Source organism: Laetiporus sulphureus (genome assembly GCF_001632365.1).
Source record: "Laetiporus sulphureus 93-53 unplaced genomic scaffold LAESUscaffold_8, whole genome shotgun sequence".
NCBI lineage: Eukaryota > Fungi > Basidiomycota > Agaricomycetes > Polyporales > Laetiporaceae > Laetiporus > Laetiporus sulphureus.
In genome coordinates this window covers 133,516-152,462 of record NW_024468517.1, presented here as the reverse complement: position 1 = coordinate 152,462, position 18,947 = coordinate 133,516, and the positions used below count along the sequence as shown (strand labels likewise).

Sequence of the window (18,947 nt, the reverse complement as noted above, 5' to 3'; positions counted from 1 at the left end):
GCTCTCAAGCGCCCGTAAATCTTGTCTTTTTCGGCGATCACCGGGTACTTGCTAGTTGTGGCTGCGAGAGTTCAACCACTCGCGTACTTTCCCGTCCAAGATACTACGCATCGGGCCCGACTCTTCAAGACTTCAAGATGGGTGCGTAGTTATGCATGTATCACCCTCGAGTGCCGAACGATTGACCTCGCGATGCAGTTCGCTACGCCGCCGCAGCCCTTGACACCAACCCCGAGAAGAGTACGTCCCGAAATGCTGCCAGTAGAGCGCAATTGACTGACCGCGTCTGAATATTTGATAGCTTCGCGTGCTCGGGGTGAATACCTCCGAACGCACTTCAAGAACATGAGCGAAGTTGCGGCGGCTTTGACTGGTGAGTCGTGATGAATTGTCACTGGAGCGGAATATGTGGCTGAACATGATGCGGCCTGATTGGATAGGTCTCAAACTGACTAAGGCGTACGCCTACCTCAGCGACGTGAAGGAGCACAAGCAAATTATTCCTTTCCGCCGATTTTCAGGTGGTGTTGGACGTGCGTCTCAAGCGAAGCAGTTCAAGACAACTCAAGGTGCGTCTCCAACACATTGTGTACATGAAGCATAACCGTTTACCGGTACTCTAGGTCGCTGGCCTGAGAAGTCTGTCAAGTTCATCCTCCGTCTCCTCAAAAACGCCGAGTCAAATGCTGATGCAAAAAATCTCGAGCTGGAGGATCTCTACATCAAGAATATCGTTGTACAGCAGGCGCCCGTAAGTCGCGCAGTTCATGTAGTAACCGCTGTCCTCGTGTAATCACGATCTGCTTTTTAGAAAACCCGCCGCCGGACATACCGTGCACACGGTCGTATCAATCCCTACCAGGGTCACCCGTGCCACGTTGAGATTATCCTCGCGGGATCAGACGTGGAGGTCGAGCGGAGCAAGGACAAGGACGTCGTCGCATCCTCGCTCGGCGGGTTGAACAGGCGACAGGTTGCGCGGAGGCGGATTGAGGCTGCGCGGTCGTCTTAAGCTGCTGGATGCGAGGAAGGATAGAGGAGTGTCTCTGATGTGGGATCCACGCGTATTACTTGCGGCTTTGAGCAGCGATCGCTATCCTCCTGTATATGCGTTACGCTACGCTGCCGAGCCCTCTCATGTGAGCGTAATGTATGGTTGTCGTTTTATTTTAATATCGATTCACGCATCCAATAGCCATTGGGCTGAGTGCCGTATGTGTCCAAACAAAAGCTCCACTGTGGTTCTTCGAATGCGCAATAACCTGGTAATTGATGCGGTATGGATACATGAGTACAGATAGCGGGACAACATGCGAATGATGGACGGTGTAAGGTAATGATGATGCAGCGATGAAATGGGACCAGTTGTAAACATCAAAGAAAAATGCAGAGCTCTAACATGCGCTGGAGTCTGTGAATTGCTGCACGAAGATTAAATGATGAACAGCCATACGAGCGTGTCAGCGGAAGTTCGATCTTGCATGAGCTTCCTGCTCTTCAGATCGGCATCTTTCATGGTAGGTTGTCAGGTTGCTTCGGCTCCAATAGTAAGCTGCACGAGAGCATCTAAGCGCGTACTCTTTAGCTATCAGGAAGAAACACACCTCTTCTTATAAAGAACCTGTGAGTAGCGATCATACTCCTCCTTCTCAAACGGTGAGATATTGTTCTTGAGCCAGTCATACAGCAGATCGACGCGCTCAAGATTATATGAGCCGTAGCACTTCTCAAGATCTAGCATCGATATCAGCTACGTGACTCACCACGGATCTACGTCTGTGTACTCACCTCGGACTGTCTTCCGCATGTTCCGGTAGTATTGCAGAGGGATCATGTCCTGTATGGGCGCCGAGAGGGGCACAACTGTGGACTGAATACGGGGCAGGAGCTCCCGATTGAGCTTCGTGTCTTTAATCATCGCCACTACATGGAGAATACACTATCGTATCGGGCTCCGATAGAGGATATTGGCACTGAAGCTCACCTGTTAATGGAATCGCAGGAATATTCTGTGTCACCTCCGCACGATACATACTCCAATTGCTGCGAGGATCGAAGAAGTTCTCAAGGTCAATACGTGATTCCCGATAGGGAAGCATCGCCTGCGAAATCATGAGCCACGTCCCGTTATGATATGAACAGTTGACGCACCTGTTCGGTTTTCTCGAGGCGAGTGATACTATTGCTCTGGAGGCCGAGCAAGATGGCAAGTGCTGAATTGTAGTTGCGCATACGTTTACATGTCTACAACAGCCGGTTTAAGAGAGCCATGATGCTTTACAGCGTACCACACTTACTGATGCTACGGAGGTGAACAGCTCAATGAGCTGCGCTCTAACCACTGCTTCTCGGTGATCCAGTATGCAGCTCGTCACCCAAAGAGAAAGCGCGTTGGAAAACGCCTTCCACCTGTCCAGATTCCGTCGGAACTTCGGATCGCCAAAATGAATGAGATCCTCCGGCAAGAACGAGTGGAACAGCTCCGATTCAATGACGGTCAATTGTCGTGCCAACTCTTCCGCACCGCCCGGTTTGCGAAAAAATCCGATGTCGACCATAGAAAGTTGGTCTGGACGCAGCATCTTGAGCTGTTCTAACCGCGGCTGGAATTCTGTGGGCTTGTAGATGATTGCAGCCGCTTCGGTTTGCTTGATTTCCTTGGCCAGCCATAGCCCATACTCGCTGCTACGACGACCTGACGCGCACTCGCACAAGCTACTCGCGACCAATTTGGCCGTATCCTCGGGCAAATCAGTGTCCTTCGTCAAAGTTCCGAAAGTGAACTGGATAATGCGGTTCAGCATGCCACTATCAGCACTCTCTTTCCAGTAGTTTTCAAGCCAGAGACAGAGCAATTTCGCGATGTTGATCTTAGCGAAGCGCTGGTACAATCGCCACGCGTGCAGCTGTACCTCGTCGAGTCCAGCAGGGGCGCTCTGGTTATACCGCTCGACAAGCATGTCCATGAATATCGCGGGAGGCGCGAACGAGCGGAAAAACAGGAAGAATGCATCGAGGAGATCCGGCCTGTCCGTGCTCAGGATTTCGTGCTGGTCAGTCAGGATCCGGATGAGTTCCGGCAGCGTTGCAGCTATGATCGTGCCGTCTGGCGCTCGCTTGAGTTCTGTCGTATACGACACGCCACTTGGTAAGCTCAGCTGCGTAAGCTTGGGGGATGGCTCAGGGAAGACGTCGAGAGATGCTTTGATCGTGTATGGGACATGAGACGATTCGTCCGGAGGCCGCACCTCCAAGTAGCTTTCTCGCAAAGGCTCTGGCTCCGTCTCCGACGTAGACCCTGAGTCGTCTGAAAATCGTGCAGGTCGAACAACTGAGCCTGGAGCGCCGTGTTCTCCCGGACCTGTGACTATGGGCGTAGGAGGCAAAGAAATGTCAAACGCGGCCATACAGCCACGCGACAATCTGCGAAGTCGCTGGAACAATGCCTTCTTCGGTTTTAGATTCTCAGTCATGATCCTGAGCTTCCCCGCGGTTGACCGAGTATTCGATGACATATCTGTTTCGATGGGGGTCTCCAGGGCTTCGCATTCTGTCTCGACTGCCTGCAGGAGGCTCCGGAAGCTGGCCATGGTCATCTCCATCAATTGGTACCCTGTCGCGAGTGCCGCGACGGTGTCGTTCGTATCGTCCCAATGCACCTTGCTATAGTGCAATTCCAGGAGTTCCTGCGAGAATTTGAGGTTCTTCTTCGCGGACTCGTACGCAGATGCATACCGCACGGAGCCAGCCGTCCTGTCCACACCCTGCACGGTGAGCGACAGTTGCTGGGTGAACGTCTCTGCCGCGTCGGGGAGCCTCGCCGTCTCGCGGCGGCATACAGCCGCGTGCAGGCGCTCGTACGCGTCGAACACAGGCAGGAGATCGACCTCGATGTCATCCGCGCCGGGCACCTTGTGCTTGTGCCTACGCGGCGGGAGAGAGACGGAAGCGACGTACATCGAGACTGCCGTGTTGTTGTCTGCGTCGTCGACCAGTGTGGCCTGCCCTGTCAAGACACTAGAATTGGTCACCCTCGTGGAGGTTGTCCGCTGTGTCCTGATGGAAGCACACCGCGTAGGACCCGTGCCATGGTATGCTGGGTGCTTCTCTGTGAATGAACTAGCAATTGATTGCTTGTCTTCGGACATGAGCTCGGTTAGTGGAGGATCGCTACACGGTGTGTCGGCTCGTGCGGCGCCAAAGTTGTGCAAAGAAAGTTGTTCCACGACTGACCGGCATGCCGTGGCCACAGAGCTCGCATCGTCATCGACGGTAGTCGGATGTGTTGCAGCAGGAGAGATGGTGTGCATCGCAACGACGACCATTCACTCGACCAAGAGTGCAGTATTGGAAAATGATGTGTAGATCCGAAAAATTGTGGCGGCTAAGTGGAGAACGTACGTAAAAGGGGGGAACTGACGCTAAGCGTCCCAGACTATATATCGTCCAGAACGTATCGGTTTATCGGCTCGAGGGAGTGAGCCTTGTTCCGGAATGAACAAACATGTAGTTAAGGCTGGTCGCCACGCCCTTTGTACTATTGAATGTACCTGTATCTTTTCGCTGGTCTAGCCTGATATGAGCAATTTCCGGGCTACCGGACGGGGGACGCACCTCGCAATCGACAATTACAGCCCAATCGACAATTAGATGGCACCGAGTCCGAGAATAGGAAACAGGGTGCAACGGTCGAGCTCGGAGGTCGTCGTATGAACATGGCGCGGCATGCAATGGCCATCCTGACCACTCTGGGCCTCATGAGCACAACGCGGATCGATGGCAGCTGCGCAGAGCTGCACGCGTTTCTGCAACGTGCAAGTCAAGAAGCAAAATAGGCGAGGTACCTTGATAGACGCGGCATGGCTCAAGCGCCCAAAAACGCCGATCGAAGATAGCTTCCTCTGAATATTGTCCATGGAATTGGAAGCTTAAGCAAATGAACTACTACTAATAGCTACATCGACACGCAATCGTCCTTCGCCTCTGGCTCCGCCAAAATCGCCTGCTCTTCCTCGCTGAGAGGAAGACCCTTCCGAGCGCGAGCCTCGATAGCCTTCCTCCTGCTCTCTCTTTCCGCCTTCGCGCGTCTTGTAGAACGCCATATGGTGACATATTCGCAGTTATGATGATACAGTAGATTAGGCCGACGCGAATAGTGGTGGCGGCACGAATGAATAAGGTTTCAATATACGTGATTTGATGCCGTCATTAGCGGTGACCGAGCACCGTGGCGTATCGTTAGCGGATTCGTCCGATGATGATGAAAGATCGAGAGAAGGCACATCGGGAGAACTACAGCTTTGTGAGGGGAACACCGAGAGCAAGGGCATTGAGGTGGACTCACCTATCAGTCTGCGAGAACGGATTGCTTCGCGATGAGGATGATGAAGATGATGTCGAAGTCTGCGAGACTGGCGGGGGCTGCGGGCGAGCCTGCATTATAGGTGTCAATCCACGAGACGTCAACGAACTTGACGACGAGTTCGCCGACGCCATGGCGCGCTGAATGGCAGTGACAGCAGCAGCACTGATCACTGATGTCTGCGCCGAGACGTTGGCGAGCCGCTGCTCTGTCGTTGTAGATGATGGCTTTGTGGACGTAGCCAACGAACCGCATTTATGGGATGCAGGAAACCGGTGCTGCGGGCAGAACTGCTGCTTGCATTTCTATCAGAATTTACAGTTAGAAGGAGCAGTCAAAGTTATGGGGATCAACACGTACGTCACATGGGATTGGAGAGAACAACACTTTTCCGCACTTTGGCCTCGCACAAGTGGGAGTGGAGGACTTGCGAGACTTTCCAGTCATGACAGAACATTCCGTGTTGATGTGAGCCTCCATTCGAACGTTGGGATCCTGCCCAGGAGGGATTGCCACAGGGGTGTTACAAAGTGGGCCTGGAGACGGAAGCATTTCTCAGTAAAGCACGTCAGACGTAGATGAATCGTACTCACAAGGCGGCGCTACCCGGTTAGCTTTGGTCGCATCGTATTGATCGCATTTATGCGCATCCGGGAGGTAATGCTCACGACAGAAAGAATGTTTACAGTATTGGCATTTGAATGACAAGAAGTCCACCAAGAGACACGATGAAGCAGAGCATTGTTTGCCGATTTCCAGGAGCTGAACGTCGCGTTGGGGAGTCGATGAGCTAGACATGACGAGGTATCGTCGCAAGTGTGGTATCGCGGGTCAAGGTCTTGAAGGGGTGAATGCAATGAGATAGGGTATATGTAGTCAGCAGAGCTGGAGGACGCGCGGCCTCATGAAGGAGACACGCAAGCTGGGGCGGTGAATTAGCTGCGAGCAGCCACTGGAACGTTCCGGGCCAAGACGAATTTGGCAAGGCCCAGCGTGCAATCACGTGCTCCAACGTCAACGTGCGTTCAGGCGCTTTCTGATGGCCGCTGCTTAAAGGCGTGGGTGGCGGCACATGCGGACCGTCACTGAGTGTACTTTCCCATCATGTCTGACTCTTCCGTTGTGACGTTCACCTTCGTGAGCAAGGACAGCTTACTGAAAGCAATGATTTTGACATGTGCAGCAGATCCGGCACGGAGAGTCAACGGACAACCTGGTGAGTAGGAATTAGTACTTCAGCCACCCTCAACTTCTCACGGTTCCGTGACTCCCAGCAAAGCGTATGGGCTGGATGGAAAGATTCGCCACTATCTAACCATGGTGAGAATTAGCAATACTCATAAAAGTACCGACACAGTCTCATACTGTCATAGGCATGAACGCAAGTCGTCACCGTTTACTCGCACGCATGTATGCGAGTACTCACTACCAAATACACAGCAAGCCAAAGCATTGGGAAAGTCTCTTTCAAATATTCAGTTCATTGCAATGCACGCCTCACCCCTCAAGCGCGCCCTTTGGACCGCGCAAGCCGTTCGGGATGCCCAGAAGGAGCCACATCCTTCACTCACCACATCTCTGCTGTTGCGCGAGCAATACTGGGGCGTCGCAGAAGGCAAGCCCTGGTCGTTGCAATACGAAGCCGGTCTGTCAGTGGAAGAGCACTTCGCCCGTGACATATACCCAGTGCTGCGCGAACGTCACCAAAGGTTCCCGGAAGGTGAAAGCCTGGATGACCTAGCAGAGAGAGCGCAACAAGCCGTCGACTCTCTCATGATGCCGTATGTTTGGCAGGCAATGAAGGCTGGTGATAAAGGGATCCATGTAGCCATTGTCAGCCATGGGCTTTGCATCAGCGAGCTCGTCACAGCACTGCTTAGCAGGAATGCAAGCGGTGTGCGCCACGAGAACAAGTACAAAGGACTGTTGAATACGGCCTGGACTAGAGTTGCGGTCAATGTGATGGTGCGTTTCCGAATGCATGAAGTGCCGTTTTGGCTGATTTTCGCGGATAAGAATGCGACTGAGGGGGCGACCGCGGATGGTGATTATCCGCCCCTCGAGATCAAGGTAATCGATTTTAACCGACATGAACACCTAGAGAAAGTGGTGAGCAGTCTGTTCCTATGTAAGCCGACGCTCGCTCAAAGCCCTCTCTCCCTTCAGGCTCGGCAGAAAGGTGGCATTGGAAGCGCAGCGCACGATCCCAACCAGCAGGATATCCGATTCTTCTTTGGCGGAGGTGGAACCCCAGCCGAGGAAGGGCGTAGCGAGAGCAATGCGCATGACGAAGTTGGTGTGATGATTGAGTGAGATGTGCCTCCCTGCGACGACACCACTGGGAAGACATCACAGGGTATCTAGTCTAGTATCAAAAGACAATCCGCTAGCCGGGAGGGGGGTCAGATGGACTTCGGTAGAAACTACAAGGGATGTATACCATTGAGCCTTAAAGTTCAATGCACACGGGATTTTGGAAGTCATCGTTCAATGTGAGCCGTACGGCAAAAGCTTTCGCAACTTCGACGTTTGCGAGCCTTCAGAATAGGTGGTCTGCCCCAAGAAGTTCTTCCTGGCCGAGCTCTTGTTGACGTTCAAATGTTTGTGTCCAGCATGTTTCTAACCAATCGATAGTCGGTCAGAATGATGCATGAGTATTAGCTTCATCACGTACCCGTTTGAACGCGCCCGAAGCGATGGACCGCCAACGCTTCTTCGTGCCCGAGTGGCTCTTCAACTTCGGATACTGTGCAAAAGCAGACGTTGAAAACAGACGTGTCGTGGACAGTACCCGGGTGTAGAATGAGAACATTGCGATCTTGGGCTAGCGGATGAGTACTTGCCAGAGATGACGCTAAATTGGAGGGGCAGGTCTTGACTTTCAGGTCACGTGCATCGCTAACACGCGTCCCATGGGCGCCTACCACGTGTATTCGATCACGTTCAGGCCACTCGACATTCACCAACTTGCAGTGAACCCGCATTCTTTTTGTCAATCATGTCTTCGAACCCTCAGGAAGATGCTGACCGTGTAAGTTTTTATCATGCTCAAATTCCATGGTAGATGATAAACCTTGTGCTCCAGATTCGCTTGAAGCGACTGGCGAAGCTGCAGACCACAGGCCCCACACCGCCTGCATCGACTTCATCGACGCCTCCTCCTGCACCGGCACAAGCAGCAAAGCCTAAGATCGCTCAGCAAGTCGTGCAGAAGAGAACTTCTGAAGTACCCCGAGCCGCTTCCCCCGTGCCGAGGAAGAGGGCTCCGAATGTGCTTATTCATTTAGATTTCCCTAATTGGGAGAATGAGACAATCAGCTATGTCCTGAATGTGACACTGAGTGTTCGTCAGTTTAATATGATGTGTATCCCCGCTTCTGATGCACTGCTCTTTTTCATGTAGAAAGACGCCGCTGAGAAGAGTGGCTGGGAGACCGTGTGGCTAAAGCATTTGGCAGCCGAGCTTGAGTCGGAAGACCAAAGTATGTGTGACATATCATACATCTACGTTCATACCATAACCTTTGGCAGATGTCTCGAAACCGATTAGTTTGCAAGCCGACATCGCCGACCGCGTCCTGATTGCTAGGTTAGAATTGGACCCTCAATCCATGTCGTGAGTTCCGCGCCCTTGAAACGTGGTATGACGCTAAGAGAATAATCAGGGATGATCTGGAATACGTTGCTGTCATCGCCTCCCTCCCTGCTCAGCAGACTGTCTTTGAATACCTAGTCGGATGTTGGAAACGGCTGAACTCTTCCAAGTCTGCATTACTCAAGAAGGTAATCTCCTCAACGGTCATTCATGGCTCGTCTAATCATGATAAATAGGGATATCCGCCTATGGAGGTGCAGCGAGCAAATGAAGTATTAGAGAAGCTGCGCGACCTGATCATATCCTATGCTGGATTATCATTACAAGAGCCAGAGATGTTTCCTCAGCCAACGGGGTATGTCATACCGCTCTATACTGCTTTGACTACTTCATTTACTATATTGCATATCAGGCGTGAGCCCGGACCGCCAGAACTAGTGGCACCTCTCCTTTCCCTTTCGTCTCTGTCAGCTCCGCTCCTTGGCTCAACATCCTCTTCCCCCAACACCCTGACACCATCCGAAGTCGAGCCATTCCTGCAAGATCTCGCGAAGAGATTCGAGCCAGAGAATGAGGTCGACGGTGTTCTCGGACCTGTGATCACCCAACTGTGTTTTCACGAGTCGCTATTCCGTCCCGAGGGTCTCGCCGGCGGTGATGGCAGCTGGCGAGGTGTCATTGGCGGCTTGGAGGTGCTTGTTAGCATCAAGAGCATTGCTTGCATGATTACGCGGCATCAGCTCTGGAATCCAGAAGGAGCGACCCCTCCGACGTTCGAACATGTCAGCCTCCTCGGACCTCTCCTGAAGCTGGGAGTCTTTGAGAGGGAGTGGGTAAGCGTAACTCTGCTAAGTATTTGATGCTACATATCTGACGAAGACCAGCCAACGATTGCGAACACGTACTATTCCAAACCCAAGGACCGGTCTGCAAGTGACGTCGAGTCTTCAACAGCGAGTCTGCGAGGAACTCTGAAGAGTCTACAGGTAAACTCATTGTTCGGTTTCTTTGCATCATGTTCGCTCACACGGCCTTCAACAGTCCTCGTTGTTCCAAATCTTTAACGCCCTCCTTCGTGCTTCGCCCGAGTCCAGGGAAGCCGTCCTACAGTATTTCGCACGTATTGTCGCTTTGAATGACAGGAGGGCCGGAATGCAGGTACAGTTGCCAATCTCATGCCTACGTACAATAAGGCTTACTGCAACTTGTATCTAAGGTGCAACCGGAGACCGTCGCGTCGGACAGTTTCATGGTCAACGCGCAAGCGATTCTATTCCGGTTTTGCGAGCCGTTTATGGACGCAAACTACACGAAGGTACAAAAGAACGGACATACCGCGGTGGCGTTTTCTGATGGCCCGATTCTAGGTAGATCGCATCGACGCGGCCTATTACGCCCATTCTTCTCGTATCAGTCTGAAGGAGGAGACGAGGATCAATGCGACGAGTGAGGAGGCGGAGCAATGGCGACAGCAGAATGAAGGAACTGGTGGTATGCTCGCCATTTCGTTCTTGTTTGATGTATTCCTTCACACGTATCTTATACAGGACCTCCAAACTTCATATCTGAGATATTCTATCTTACTCTCGCGATGAACCACTATGGCTACCAGAAGACGATCTCAACTTTCGAAGATTTGGCTAGGCAGTATGACGAGATGAATCGGCACTTAGAGATGCTTGAAGGTGATGGGTCGTGGAGAGGGGTGAGTTCTGTTCTTGTTGTGACGCCGTTGTCACATTCAACTCTATCACGTAGTCACCCCTCCAAGCGCGCACAGAACATGCGATTAATGCAGTCAAGGTGAGGCGCAAGCAGAAGAGGCATTAAAGGACGTTAACATTGCTTGTGCTTTCTGTACAGGCTGAGTTAGAGAAAGTGCTAACAACTCAGCTTGCATATACAACACAATTATCGGAGCCCGAGCTTGTCTTCCGATCAGTTAGCTTCGTCAATTTCGTCTCTATGTGGTTGATACGTCAAGTGGACCCTAAACATTCCCATCCGAACCCTCCTGTAGAGTGAGCTATGCTTGATGTTGCCCATGCGTATGACTCAAGACTCATTCCATTTGTAGATTGCCCCTACCCACGGAGGTTCCTCAGTCATTCAAGGTGCTGCCCGAGTATCTCATTGAGGATATCGTGGATTATCAGCTCTACGTAGTCCGGTAAGAGCAATTTTGTGATCGTTGTTGTCGCTTTTTTATAAGTGTCATCAGGCAGAGCCCAGACAGCCTGGAGTTGTCTGGCAAGAATGAGCTGCTCATCTGGGCTCTTACGTTTCTCACGTCCACTTGGTATATCAAGAACCCATTCCTGAAGGCGAAACTTGTGGAGGTCAGTGTATTATCATCTGTCCATTTTTGCATCTTTCGAATCGAATGTACAGGTCCTTTTCTATGCAACATTGAGCTGGGGTCAGCACCGCAGCATCCTTGCTGCCACACTGAACAGCCATGCTATGGCGCTGAAGTACCTGATACCTGCTCTGACACACTTTTACATAGGTGAGCATCGATCGTATTCTACATGATCCATTTGGGTTAAGGAAATGTACAGAGGTCGAACAAACCGGTGCCAGCTCACAGTTCTATGACAAATTCAGTGAGTGGCCTATCAAACGTGTCACGTTTGTCTGAGCTGCCGCTGACATGCCACACATAGACTCTCGGTGACTTTTCATAGCCCCATGTCTTATGTACTGTCACTGATTCTCCTAACAGCCGGAACATTGCGTACTTATTCAAAGCAATTTGGGACAATCCGGTCCACCGAGCAGCTCTCAAGGATGAAGCGAAGTAAGCATTGCTGTTTATTCAACCCAATGATTCTAACCGTCACGGGCAGAAATAATATTGACAAATTCATTCGTTTCGTGAACTTGATGATCAACGATGTGACCTACCTAATGGACGAGTCACTCTCCGAACTGGCGAAGATCCACGAGATTCAAACCGAAATGGAGGACACTCAGACTTACAACTCGAAGTCTTTGCAATATCGTCGAGAACGCGAGGGGGCTCTGCGGACACTAGAGCGCCATGCATCCGGTTATGTGCAACTAGGCAACTCGACAGTCGATCTGCTGAAGCTTTTTACGGGTGAGACGAAGGAGCCCTTCATGGTTCCTGAGATTGTGGATCGTCTCGCTGCCATGCTTGATTACAACCTCGATGCACTGGTCGGACCCAAATGTCAAGATCTCATTGTGAAGAATCCGGAGAAGTACAAATTCAACCCCAGGCAGCTTCTCAGTGATATCTTACAGGTATATCTTAACCTGAGCGATCAGGGCGAGTTCGCAAGGGCAGTTGCAGCGGACGGTCGCAGCTACCGCAAAGAACTGTTTGAACATGCAGCTGGTATTGCGAAGCGGAGAGTCCTCAAGAGCGACACCGAAATCGAGAAACTACTCATGTTTGTCGTCAAGGTTGAAGAGATGAAAGCCACTATTGAAGCCGAGGAGGACCTGGGAGAGATTCCTGATGAATTCCTCGGTTAGTCGTTTGCTGGACATGCGTTCTTCATCTGCTCAATGCACCTCCATAGACCCGCTCATGTATACTCTCATGCGTGATCCAGTCACGCTACCTTCGTCGCACGCGGTCCTTGATCGCTCTACTATCAAGTCGCATCTGCTGTCGGACGCGAAAGATCCCTTCAATCGAATGCCGCTATCCCTCGAAGACGTCATTCCTAGTATGCATCTCGTCCTCCACACCGAGCTCAGGGACTGACCTTAGTGTTTCTACAGATGTTGAGCTTAAGCAACGTATCGATGCATTTCTGGCTGAAAGGCGGAATAAGGACACCGCCTTGGACAAGCCCGCGGAGGAAGTAGTGAAGATGGATGTTACCGAGGATTGAAGCAGGTTGTGTAAGAGCGGATGGATCCTGTACCAATACACTGACGGCATGGAGAATTCTCCCAAGAATCATGCATATATAGACCTGTATTGCTTGCTAGCAGCACTCTCAGATGTAGTAGTTCGTCACAGCCACGTAGCAGCAGCGACACAGCACTGAATGATGGCCAAAAAACTAGCAAGCGTGAAGGTAAGCAGTGTAATCGGAGGCAAAGGCTAATCAACGAGTGACCTGTGGCGATGTGGTGAAGAGTTGACTAAAGTTCAGATACACGCTACTTCTTTTTGCGCTTTATGCCTCGGCCTCCCGCCGTGGAGGCACCTCGTCCTCGACTTCCAGCACTACCTCTCCTGGAAGCCTTCCCTCCTCTTCTGGCTTGCCTGAATGCTAAGGGTGGGCCTATAGATGCTCTGATGAGTGCGTCGGACAGATAGCGAAGGCAACTCACCTGGGGAATCCCGTCCATCCATATCTTCATCGTCTGCGTAGTCAGTGCCAACGTCTGTCCCTGTAGCAAGGCTGGGTGTGGGGACAGCACTTTCGTCACCGCTCTCCTGCGTCAACGCGCTACTGTCGCTGTCTCCTCCAACAAGACCGGCGACGTTTTTCAACTTGCTCCGTCCTTTCTTAGTCTGACGCGTCCCTGACGTCGTTCGGGCATGGTGTGAAGGCGAGGCAGCCGGCGAGGACGAAGGCAAAGAAGCAGTTGCTCGCATGCGTCGCATAGAGATGAGGGTATCAAATGCCTCATCGGACGGGAGCGAATACTCATGGCGGAACCATGGATGTGATGATAGATTTTCTGACGGAGACGGGGATCGAAGGGGCACGGCCGATGGGGATGGTGAATTGTAGTACCCAGGAGGATCATAGCCATCTGTCTCCTAACAACTGATCAATCACGAAGACGCAATAGTTGTGTTTCGCTCTTACTATATTTTCCAAGATCTCCAGGTCGTAGCATGCTCTTAGCTTATCCCATAGGTCGTCTATCGAGACTACGTGCCCGGTATCTCTGAGAATTGCGTTGCGCATTGTGAGGACATGAAAGTGGCGGTGGATGCCTACAGGTCTTGCGCGCATTAGAGCACGGAAGAAGGCGATTTCTCCCTCGACAGAGTCTAGCCAACGTGATGAGCTCGCGCTTTCAGACTTGAGGCCATCGCTAGCGACCATCTTCGACGAGCAAGCTATTGTGAGTATGCGAAGACACAACCGCTGGTCACTCTTGGTGCTAGACTTTGATCAGACTCCTGCTTTGGGCGGGCGCTTCACATCGGCACCTGAACTCTGCTCTGTTACGCAACTCTTTCGACTGGCTACATTGACTGAGCTTCTGCATGACTATGTCCGACGAAGAGCGAGAGAGTCCCGTTCTCGGCAAGAGGAGCCGCAATGGTGGTGAAAATGCCCAAGAGCAGTTGGTCAAGCAGGAAGATGTCGAGCCACAGCACGCACAGGCAAAAGCGGAGGAAGAGTCTGATGACGACGTGGGACCGATGCCAATGCCGGCCGAGGGGAACGGGAATGGCGCTGCGAAGAAAAAGCGCAAAGGTGTGAAGTAGGATATGTTCTTACCGCCATGCACGCTGAACAAGAGATCTCTTCGTAGTGCTCCCTCATGAGAAACTATATCTGGATCACCTCCCGAGTGCAGACAGATACTACAAGAGTTTCATGCACAGGGATGTCATCAACTTCTGTGTTATGACAAAGTATGCGGTGTCTCCTTGAGCCGGTCTGCGCGCGTTGACATAATTCTCCAGAACGGACTTCCTTCTGACAACATCTATTGATGGTCACCTCAAGCTGTGGAAGAAGCAAGAGCAGGGGATTGAATTTGTAAAGCACTACCGTGCCCACCTCGCTCCTATCATTGGTGTGTCTGCAAGTACAGATGGGCAGCTGTTCGCGAGCATCGCGGAGGACCGCACGGCGAAGGTCTTCGATGTCGTCAACTTCGGTATGAAGGCCTTTTCTCATGCACCTTTCCTGTCACTAACGCAGGATGATAGACATGATCAACATGATTAAGTTCGGCTACACTCCGCATGCTTGCTGCTGGGTTCACCGAAGGGGACAAGCGCAAGGGCTCCTAGCAGTGTGAGCACACTTGTCCTCACGATGAGTTGGCTCAATTAATGATATTTCAGCTCAGAACGAGACAGTGGCACGATCCGGCTGTACGACGGTCGCGGGAATGGTCAGCCTTTGGAGACCATCGACAAGTTGCACAGGTTCCCCGTGCACATCATGACGGCAAGTCTCATTCGTTAATATCCATCGAGACACGTTATCGACCGTATTTTCAGTTTAGCGACAGGTACGATACCGTAGTCTCCGCAGATGAAGGTGGATTTGTCGAGTACTGGAACCCCATTGAGCCATTCGAGCTGCCGAAGAATGTCCATGGCTTGTGGACATTCAAAAATGCGACTGATTTGTACGAGTTCAAGAAGGTAACACACAATAATGTTTCTTCCTTGTCGTGTTCTTCTGAACTTAGCTTCGTTAAAGTCTAAATCAACGCCGACATGCGTCACGCTCTCACCAGACTCCTCGTCCTTCATTACATTCTCCCTTCCGGACCGTCAGATTCGTATATTCTCATTCCTGTCAGGAAAGTTGACGCGCAAGTATGACGAATCGTTGGAAGCCATCCAGGAAATGCAACAAGCCGGAACAGCCATTTACAAAGTAGAAGACATGGAGTTCGGCCGTCGTCTGGCGGCGGAGAGGGAGCTGGAGCTGCCAGGGCCAGACGGAACAATACCAGGCAGATGGTGCAACGCGATCTGGGATGAGACAGGCGCGTTCGTGCTGTATCCGACCTTGCTTGGAATCAAGGGTATGTTAACTATTTGAAGTATGGGATGCACTCGGGCTCATTTCAAGAAACAGTCGTGAACACGGTTACAAATCGTGTTGTGAGACTGTTAGGCAAAGATGAGACAGTTAGGTTCATGAACCTCACACTCTATCAAGGCGCCCCGGCAAAGAAGGGTCTGACGACAGCGGTTAGTTCTCTCGGGTAGCTTTGATTACGCGCATCTGCTAATAATAGTAGGCCGCCGCCGCTTCTGCTAACCCTTTGCTGGCGGAGAAAGCTATACGCGATCCTACCCTCGTCTGTACGGGATACAAGCGCCAGCGGTTCTATCTATTCACGCGATCGGAGCCGGAGTGAGTGCTTCACATCATTGACCTTGGAGACCCGACGCTAAGCGTTTTCTCCATCAGGGATGATAAATCCGGAGATCGAGACATCTTCAATGAGCGGCCAACCCGCGAAGAACAGACGATTGCATCATCAACGGCCGAGCTAGGGAAGGGCGGACCATCGCCTCTAGCAAACGCCGCTACCATTCACACGACCCTGGGAGATATGCACCTGAGACTGTTCCCTCAGCAGGCGCCGAAGGCGGTGGAAAATTTTGTCGGTCACGCGCGGAGCGGTTACTTCGAGGGCGTCATCTTCCACCGTGTCATCCCGAAGTTTATGATTCAAACAGGCGACCCGTTAGGAGACGGGACGGGTGGCACGTCCATTTGGGGCAGGGAATTCGAGGATGAATTCTCTGACGACTTGAAACATGATAGGTGAGTCGAATCGGAGATCTTACGGCGCAGGCGGACACTGACGTCCGCACAGGCCGTACACGGTTAGCATGGCGAACGCTGGACCGAACACAAATGGCTCCCAGTTTTTCATCACAACGACGGCTACGCCGTGGCTGGACAAGAAGCACACCATCTTCGGTCGCGTTTTGTCAGGGTTGGAGGTAGTGCATGCGATAGAAAATGTCAAGACGAACAAGTTGGACAAACCCTATGAGGATATCAAAATTACCAATATTGATGTGGAGTAGCGGATCAATGGACTCTAACGTACCTTTAGGATAGGCATTAATGTGACGCAGACATGCGCATACGAATGTGCTTACTGTGCTCTTGCTATAGAGAGACACGATCATGGGTTTCCATGGTATGCCGCACTATGAGATCGTCCGAGCAACCCGCTCCGCTAAGTCTGCCGCCGAACCGGTCTTTCAATCTCTCCGTGGTCCTGGAAGGTGATAGCTCCGCCTCTCTCTGGCCTATTCCACAAGGACATGAAAACCTCATGAGGATATGTTCTTGCGTGACTTTGGCTGTTCGTCCATCATCTCGGAAGGGCTGAACGAGTGCGCATGTGTAGACATCGAGCGGTACTCCCGCCAAAAACGAACTTTGATCCGACGATATGGGAACATATGCAATCGGGTATTCGAGGAGAACTGCGGCGAGTGGAACGACTTCTGTGATATCGAGTGTGGGCGAGAGTGACAGCGCGACAGCCGTGTGCGAGCGGTCCAACTTGGCGCGCTCACATAATTCGGAATGTAGAATCGGGATTCGGCTGGGGGGAGCAGGCATCTAGGTGCAATAAATGCGGGAGAAGACGATGAGCGGAGCGGATAGAAGACAAGTGTCAATGGGGCGAGCCACGGCCGCCGCACTCACCAAAACAGGAGGATCGGCAAGCCGAACGAAGGAGGTCCAGTCGCTGATGGCGCATTCTGGACTTGGCGGAATGTCCCCACAGTAGGGTAATTGACATTGAGATTGCAGGAGAGTAACATTCATGAAGAAGATCTGATCCGTGTTCTCCTCTAGCACGAGGATAATATCATTGAAAGCAGGAAGTAGCTGCATGAGATGGTGTCAGGCTGTACAACTCCAAAACTCGCACGGGAGGATAGTTACGTGCGAAATGGTGATACAGATTAATGACCTGACGTAAATGTGTCACCAATTCGGTGAATCTCCTTACAAGATTGTTTCTTGACTGCCGCAGAGCAAATGCGTCAAATAAATATCCCGCACTAGCTAAGCAAATGCATATTGTTCAACGGTTATGATAATTATTAAAATGGCAGTCAGGTCTGTAAATAAATAGCGACGATACTTTTCGTCAAGCGCACCGGATTGACTGTGCGACTAAACACAGATCCAAGGAGAATTGATCTATCTTTTGCCTTGGAACATTCCTGAACCGTGCTCTTGCCTCGGAAATCACGGTTGAAAACGTGAAATCCCATCCTGTCTGTTCCGGGCTGCTTTTGCTGGAATGGGCGTATGTCTGTAGCATATACGGTGATTCTTATCAGAGACGAGTGCTGAGACGCGTTCTTCAACTTCAACTTCCACGAGAGAGCGTCTGAGCACGTGCTGGGATTAATTCCAAATGACAAATTTGGCTATTGACGTACGGGGATGGCCTGTGCTTACGTGATCCCTAAGTTGCGATTCGGCCCGTTTTGTGCACGGTTCATACGAAATATTGCTTTGGTTCATACGGAATATTTCCTCCTACGAAATATTGTTTTCATTCCACAACTTGCCCTCATTCGCGATATCCGGCTCCTCAGGCACAGCCTGCATAGATTTATTTTTTCACGGGAAACCTGATGCAAAAATGGTGAAAATATCTTATGTCTGGATATGGAAATAGTTTGGAAATTGGGCGGAGACAATTAAATGATGTTACAATTGTTTTACCGAAACGTATCAGCAATAGTGAAACTATTTTCCAAAGGAAGATATTTCAGTCCAAAAATATGTGATACCGATATGTTTCGGTGAAGCAATTGTAACATAATTCAATTGTTTCCACCTAATTTCCAAACTATTTCCATATCCAGGCTTAAAATATTTTCACCATTTTTTCATCAGGTTTCCTGTGGAAAAATAAATCTGTGCAGGCTGTGAGGCCTCATTGCTTTCTACCTCCTGTCTTCTCTGTGCTGGACATCCTCATGTCACTCTCCATGTCGTTCACCAGGTGTATTATTAACGCATTCCATATCTGCTTCACCGGTACGTTTGTCCACTCCTCTGTGGCGATGTCTGCAGCGCTGATTATGTCGTGTCTCCTTCCTTCACAGTCGTTGCTCTCGTTGTGTACTACACCTGTTTGTTCTTGTTCATTCCTCCACCGCCACCTCTGCCGTCTTCGGTGAACAGGTTACATGATTCGCGTATTCATTATGCTCATGTCTATAGCACCCTCCCGGTGGGGGGTGGCAATTTTAAGCATGTGCGGTCGCATCGCGTTACGGGCCTGGCTACTCCTCCAGTG

The 18,947-nt window shown here is 51.2% G+C and overlaps 9 protein-coding genes across 9 annotated transcripts; 4 read left to right on the top strand and 5 right to left on the bottom strand.

Moving 5' to 3' along the window:
* Positions 1-137: 137 nt before the first annotated feature.
* On the top strand, positions 138-1,012 carry LAESUDRAFT_735447 (60S ribosomal protein L17/L23; the record flags this gene model as incomplete). Its single annotated transcript, XM_040910588.1, has 6 exons — positions 138-141; positions 199-240; positions 302-373; positions 441-569; positions 624-751; positions 812-1,012. 6 exons carry the CDS (start codon positions 138-140, stop codon positions 1,010-1,012), a joined length of 576 nt encoding a protein of 191 aa, XP_040766879.1.
* A 500-nt stretch (positions 1,013-1,512) lies between these two features.
* Positions 1,513-4,310, bottom strand: LAESUDRAFT_712274 (ras GEF; the record flags this gene model as incomplete). Its single annotated transcript, XM_040906891.1, has 6 exons — positions 1,513-1,552; positions 1,605-1,734; positions 1,789-1,923; positions 1,985-2,102; positions 2,152-2,244; positions 2,298-4,310. The coding sequence occupies 6 exons, from the start codon at positions 4,308-4,310 to the stop codon at positions 1,513-1,515; spliced, it is 2,529 nt and encodes an 842-aa protein (XP_040766878.1).
* Positions 4,311-5,340: 1,030 nt separating this feature from the next.
* On the bottom strand, positions 5,341-6,160 carry LAESUDRAFT_735446 (uncharacterized protein; the record flags this gene model as incomplete). Its single annotated transcript, XM_040910587.1, has 3 exons — positions 5,341-5,667; positions 5,723-5,898; positions 5,956-6,160. 3 exons carry the CDS (start codon positions 6,158-6,160, stop codon positions 5,341-5,343), a joined length of 708 nt encoding a protein of 235 aa, XP_040766877.1.
* A 306-nt stretch (positions 6,161-6,466) lies between these two features.
* Positions 6,467-7,675, top strand: LAESUDRAFT_756780 (phosphoglycerate mutase-like protein; the record flags this gene model as incomplete). The annotated part of the gene is made up of 7 exons (XM_040912211.1): positions 6,467-6,499; positions 6,549-6,578; positions 6,637-6,682; positions 6,736-6,750; positions 6,807-7,327; positions 7,379-7,471; positions 7,529-7,675. The coding sequence occupies 7 exons, from the start codon at positions 6,467-6,469 to the stop codon at positions 7,673-7,675; spliced, it is 885 nt and encodes a 294-aa protein (XP_040766876.1).
* A 174-nt stretch (positions 7,676-7,849) lies between these two features.
* On the bottom strand, positions 7,850-8,174 carry LAESUDRAFT_735444 (uncharacterized protein; the record flags this gene model as incomplete). Its single annotated transcript, XM_040910586.1, has 2 exons — positions 7,850-7,981; positions 8,037-8,174. 2 exons carry the CDS (start codon positions 8,172-8,174, stop codon positions 7,850-7,852), a joined length of 270 nt encoding a protein of 89 aa, XP_040766875.1.
* Positions 8,175-8,360: 186 nt separating this feature from the next.
* LAESUDRAFT_801836 (uncharacterized protein) lies at positions 8,361-13,022 on the top strand (the record flags this gene model as incomplete). The annotated part of the gene is made up of 22 exons (XM_040914003.1): positions 8,361-8,393; positions 8,448-8,705; positions 8,766-8,848; positions 8,913-8,978; positions 9,028-9,145; positions 9,194-9,312; positions 9,370-9,790; positions 9,842-9,943; positions 9,999-10,115; positions 10,174-10,272; positions 10,325-10,448; positions 10,505-10,662; positions 10,716-10,760; positions 10,821-10,978; positions 11,035-11,127; positions 11,179-11,296; positions 11,349-11,466; positions 11,519-11,567; positions 11,683-11,757; positions 11,807-12,456; positions 12,509-12,658; positions 12,714-13,022. 22 exons carry the CDS (start codon positions 8,361-8,363, stop codon positions 12,824-12,826), a joined length of 3,267 nt encoding a protein of 1,088 aa, XP_040766874.1. The 3' UTR covers positions 12,827-13,022.
* Positions 13,023-13,167: 145 nt separating this feature from the next.
* Positions 13,168-14,002, bottom strand: LAESUDRAFT_647517 (uncharacterized protein; the record flags this gene model as incomplete). The annotated part of the gene is made up of 2 exons (XM_040904056.1): positions 13,168-13,710; positions 13,760-14,002. 2 exons carry the CDS (start codon positions 14,000-14,002, stop codon positions 13,168-13,170), a joined length of 786 nt encoding a protein of 261 aa, XP_040766873.1.
* Positions 14,003-14,172: 170 nt separating this feature from the next.
* Positions 14,173-16,695, top strand: LAESUDRAFT_735441 (peptidyl-prolyl cis-trans isomerase; the record flags this gene model as incomplete). The annotated part of the gene is made up of 11 exons (XM_040910585.1): positions 14,173-14,380; positions 14,439-14,541; positions 14,593-14,789; positions 14,842-14,929; positions 14,980-15,085; positions 15,139-15,285; positions 15,344-15,674; positions 15,728-15,843; positions 15,894-16,009; positions 16,067-16,426; positions 16,479-16,695. The coding sequence occupies 11 exons, from the start codon at positions 14,173-14,175 to the stop codon at positions 16,693-16,695; spliced, it is 1,989 nt and encodes a 662-aa protein (XP_040766872.1).
* Positions 16,589-17,524, bottom strand: LAESUDRAFT_695733 (uncharacterized protein; the record flags this gene model as incomplete). The annotated part of the gene is made up of 3 exons (XM_040906250.1): positions 16,589-16,655; positions 16,719-17,242; positions 17,330-17,524. The coding sequence occupies 2 exons, from the start codon at positions 17,519-17,521 to the stop codon at positions 16,781-16,783; spliced, it is 654 nt and encodes a 217-aa protein (XP_040766871.1). The 3' UTR covers positions 16,589-16,655; positions 16,719-16,780.
* Between the last annotated feature and the right edge of the window lie 1,423 nt (positions 17,525-18,947).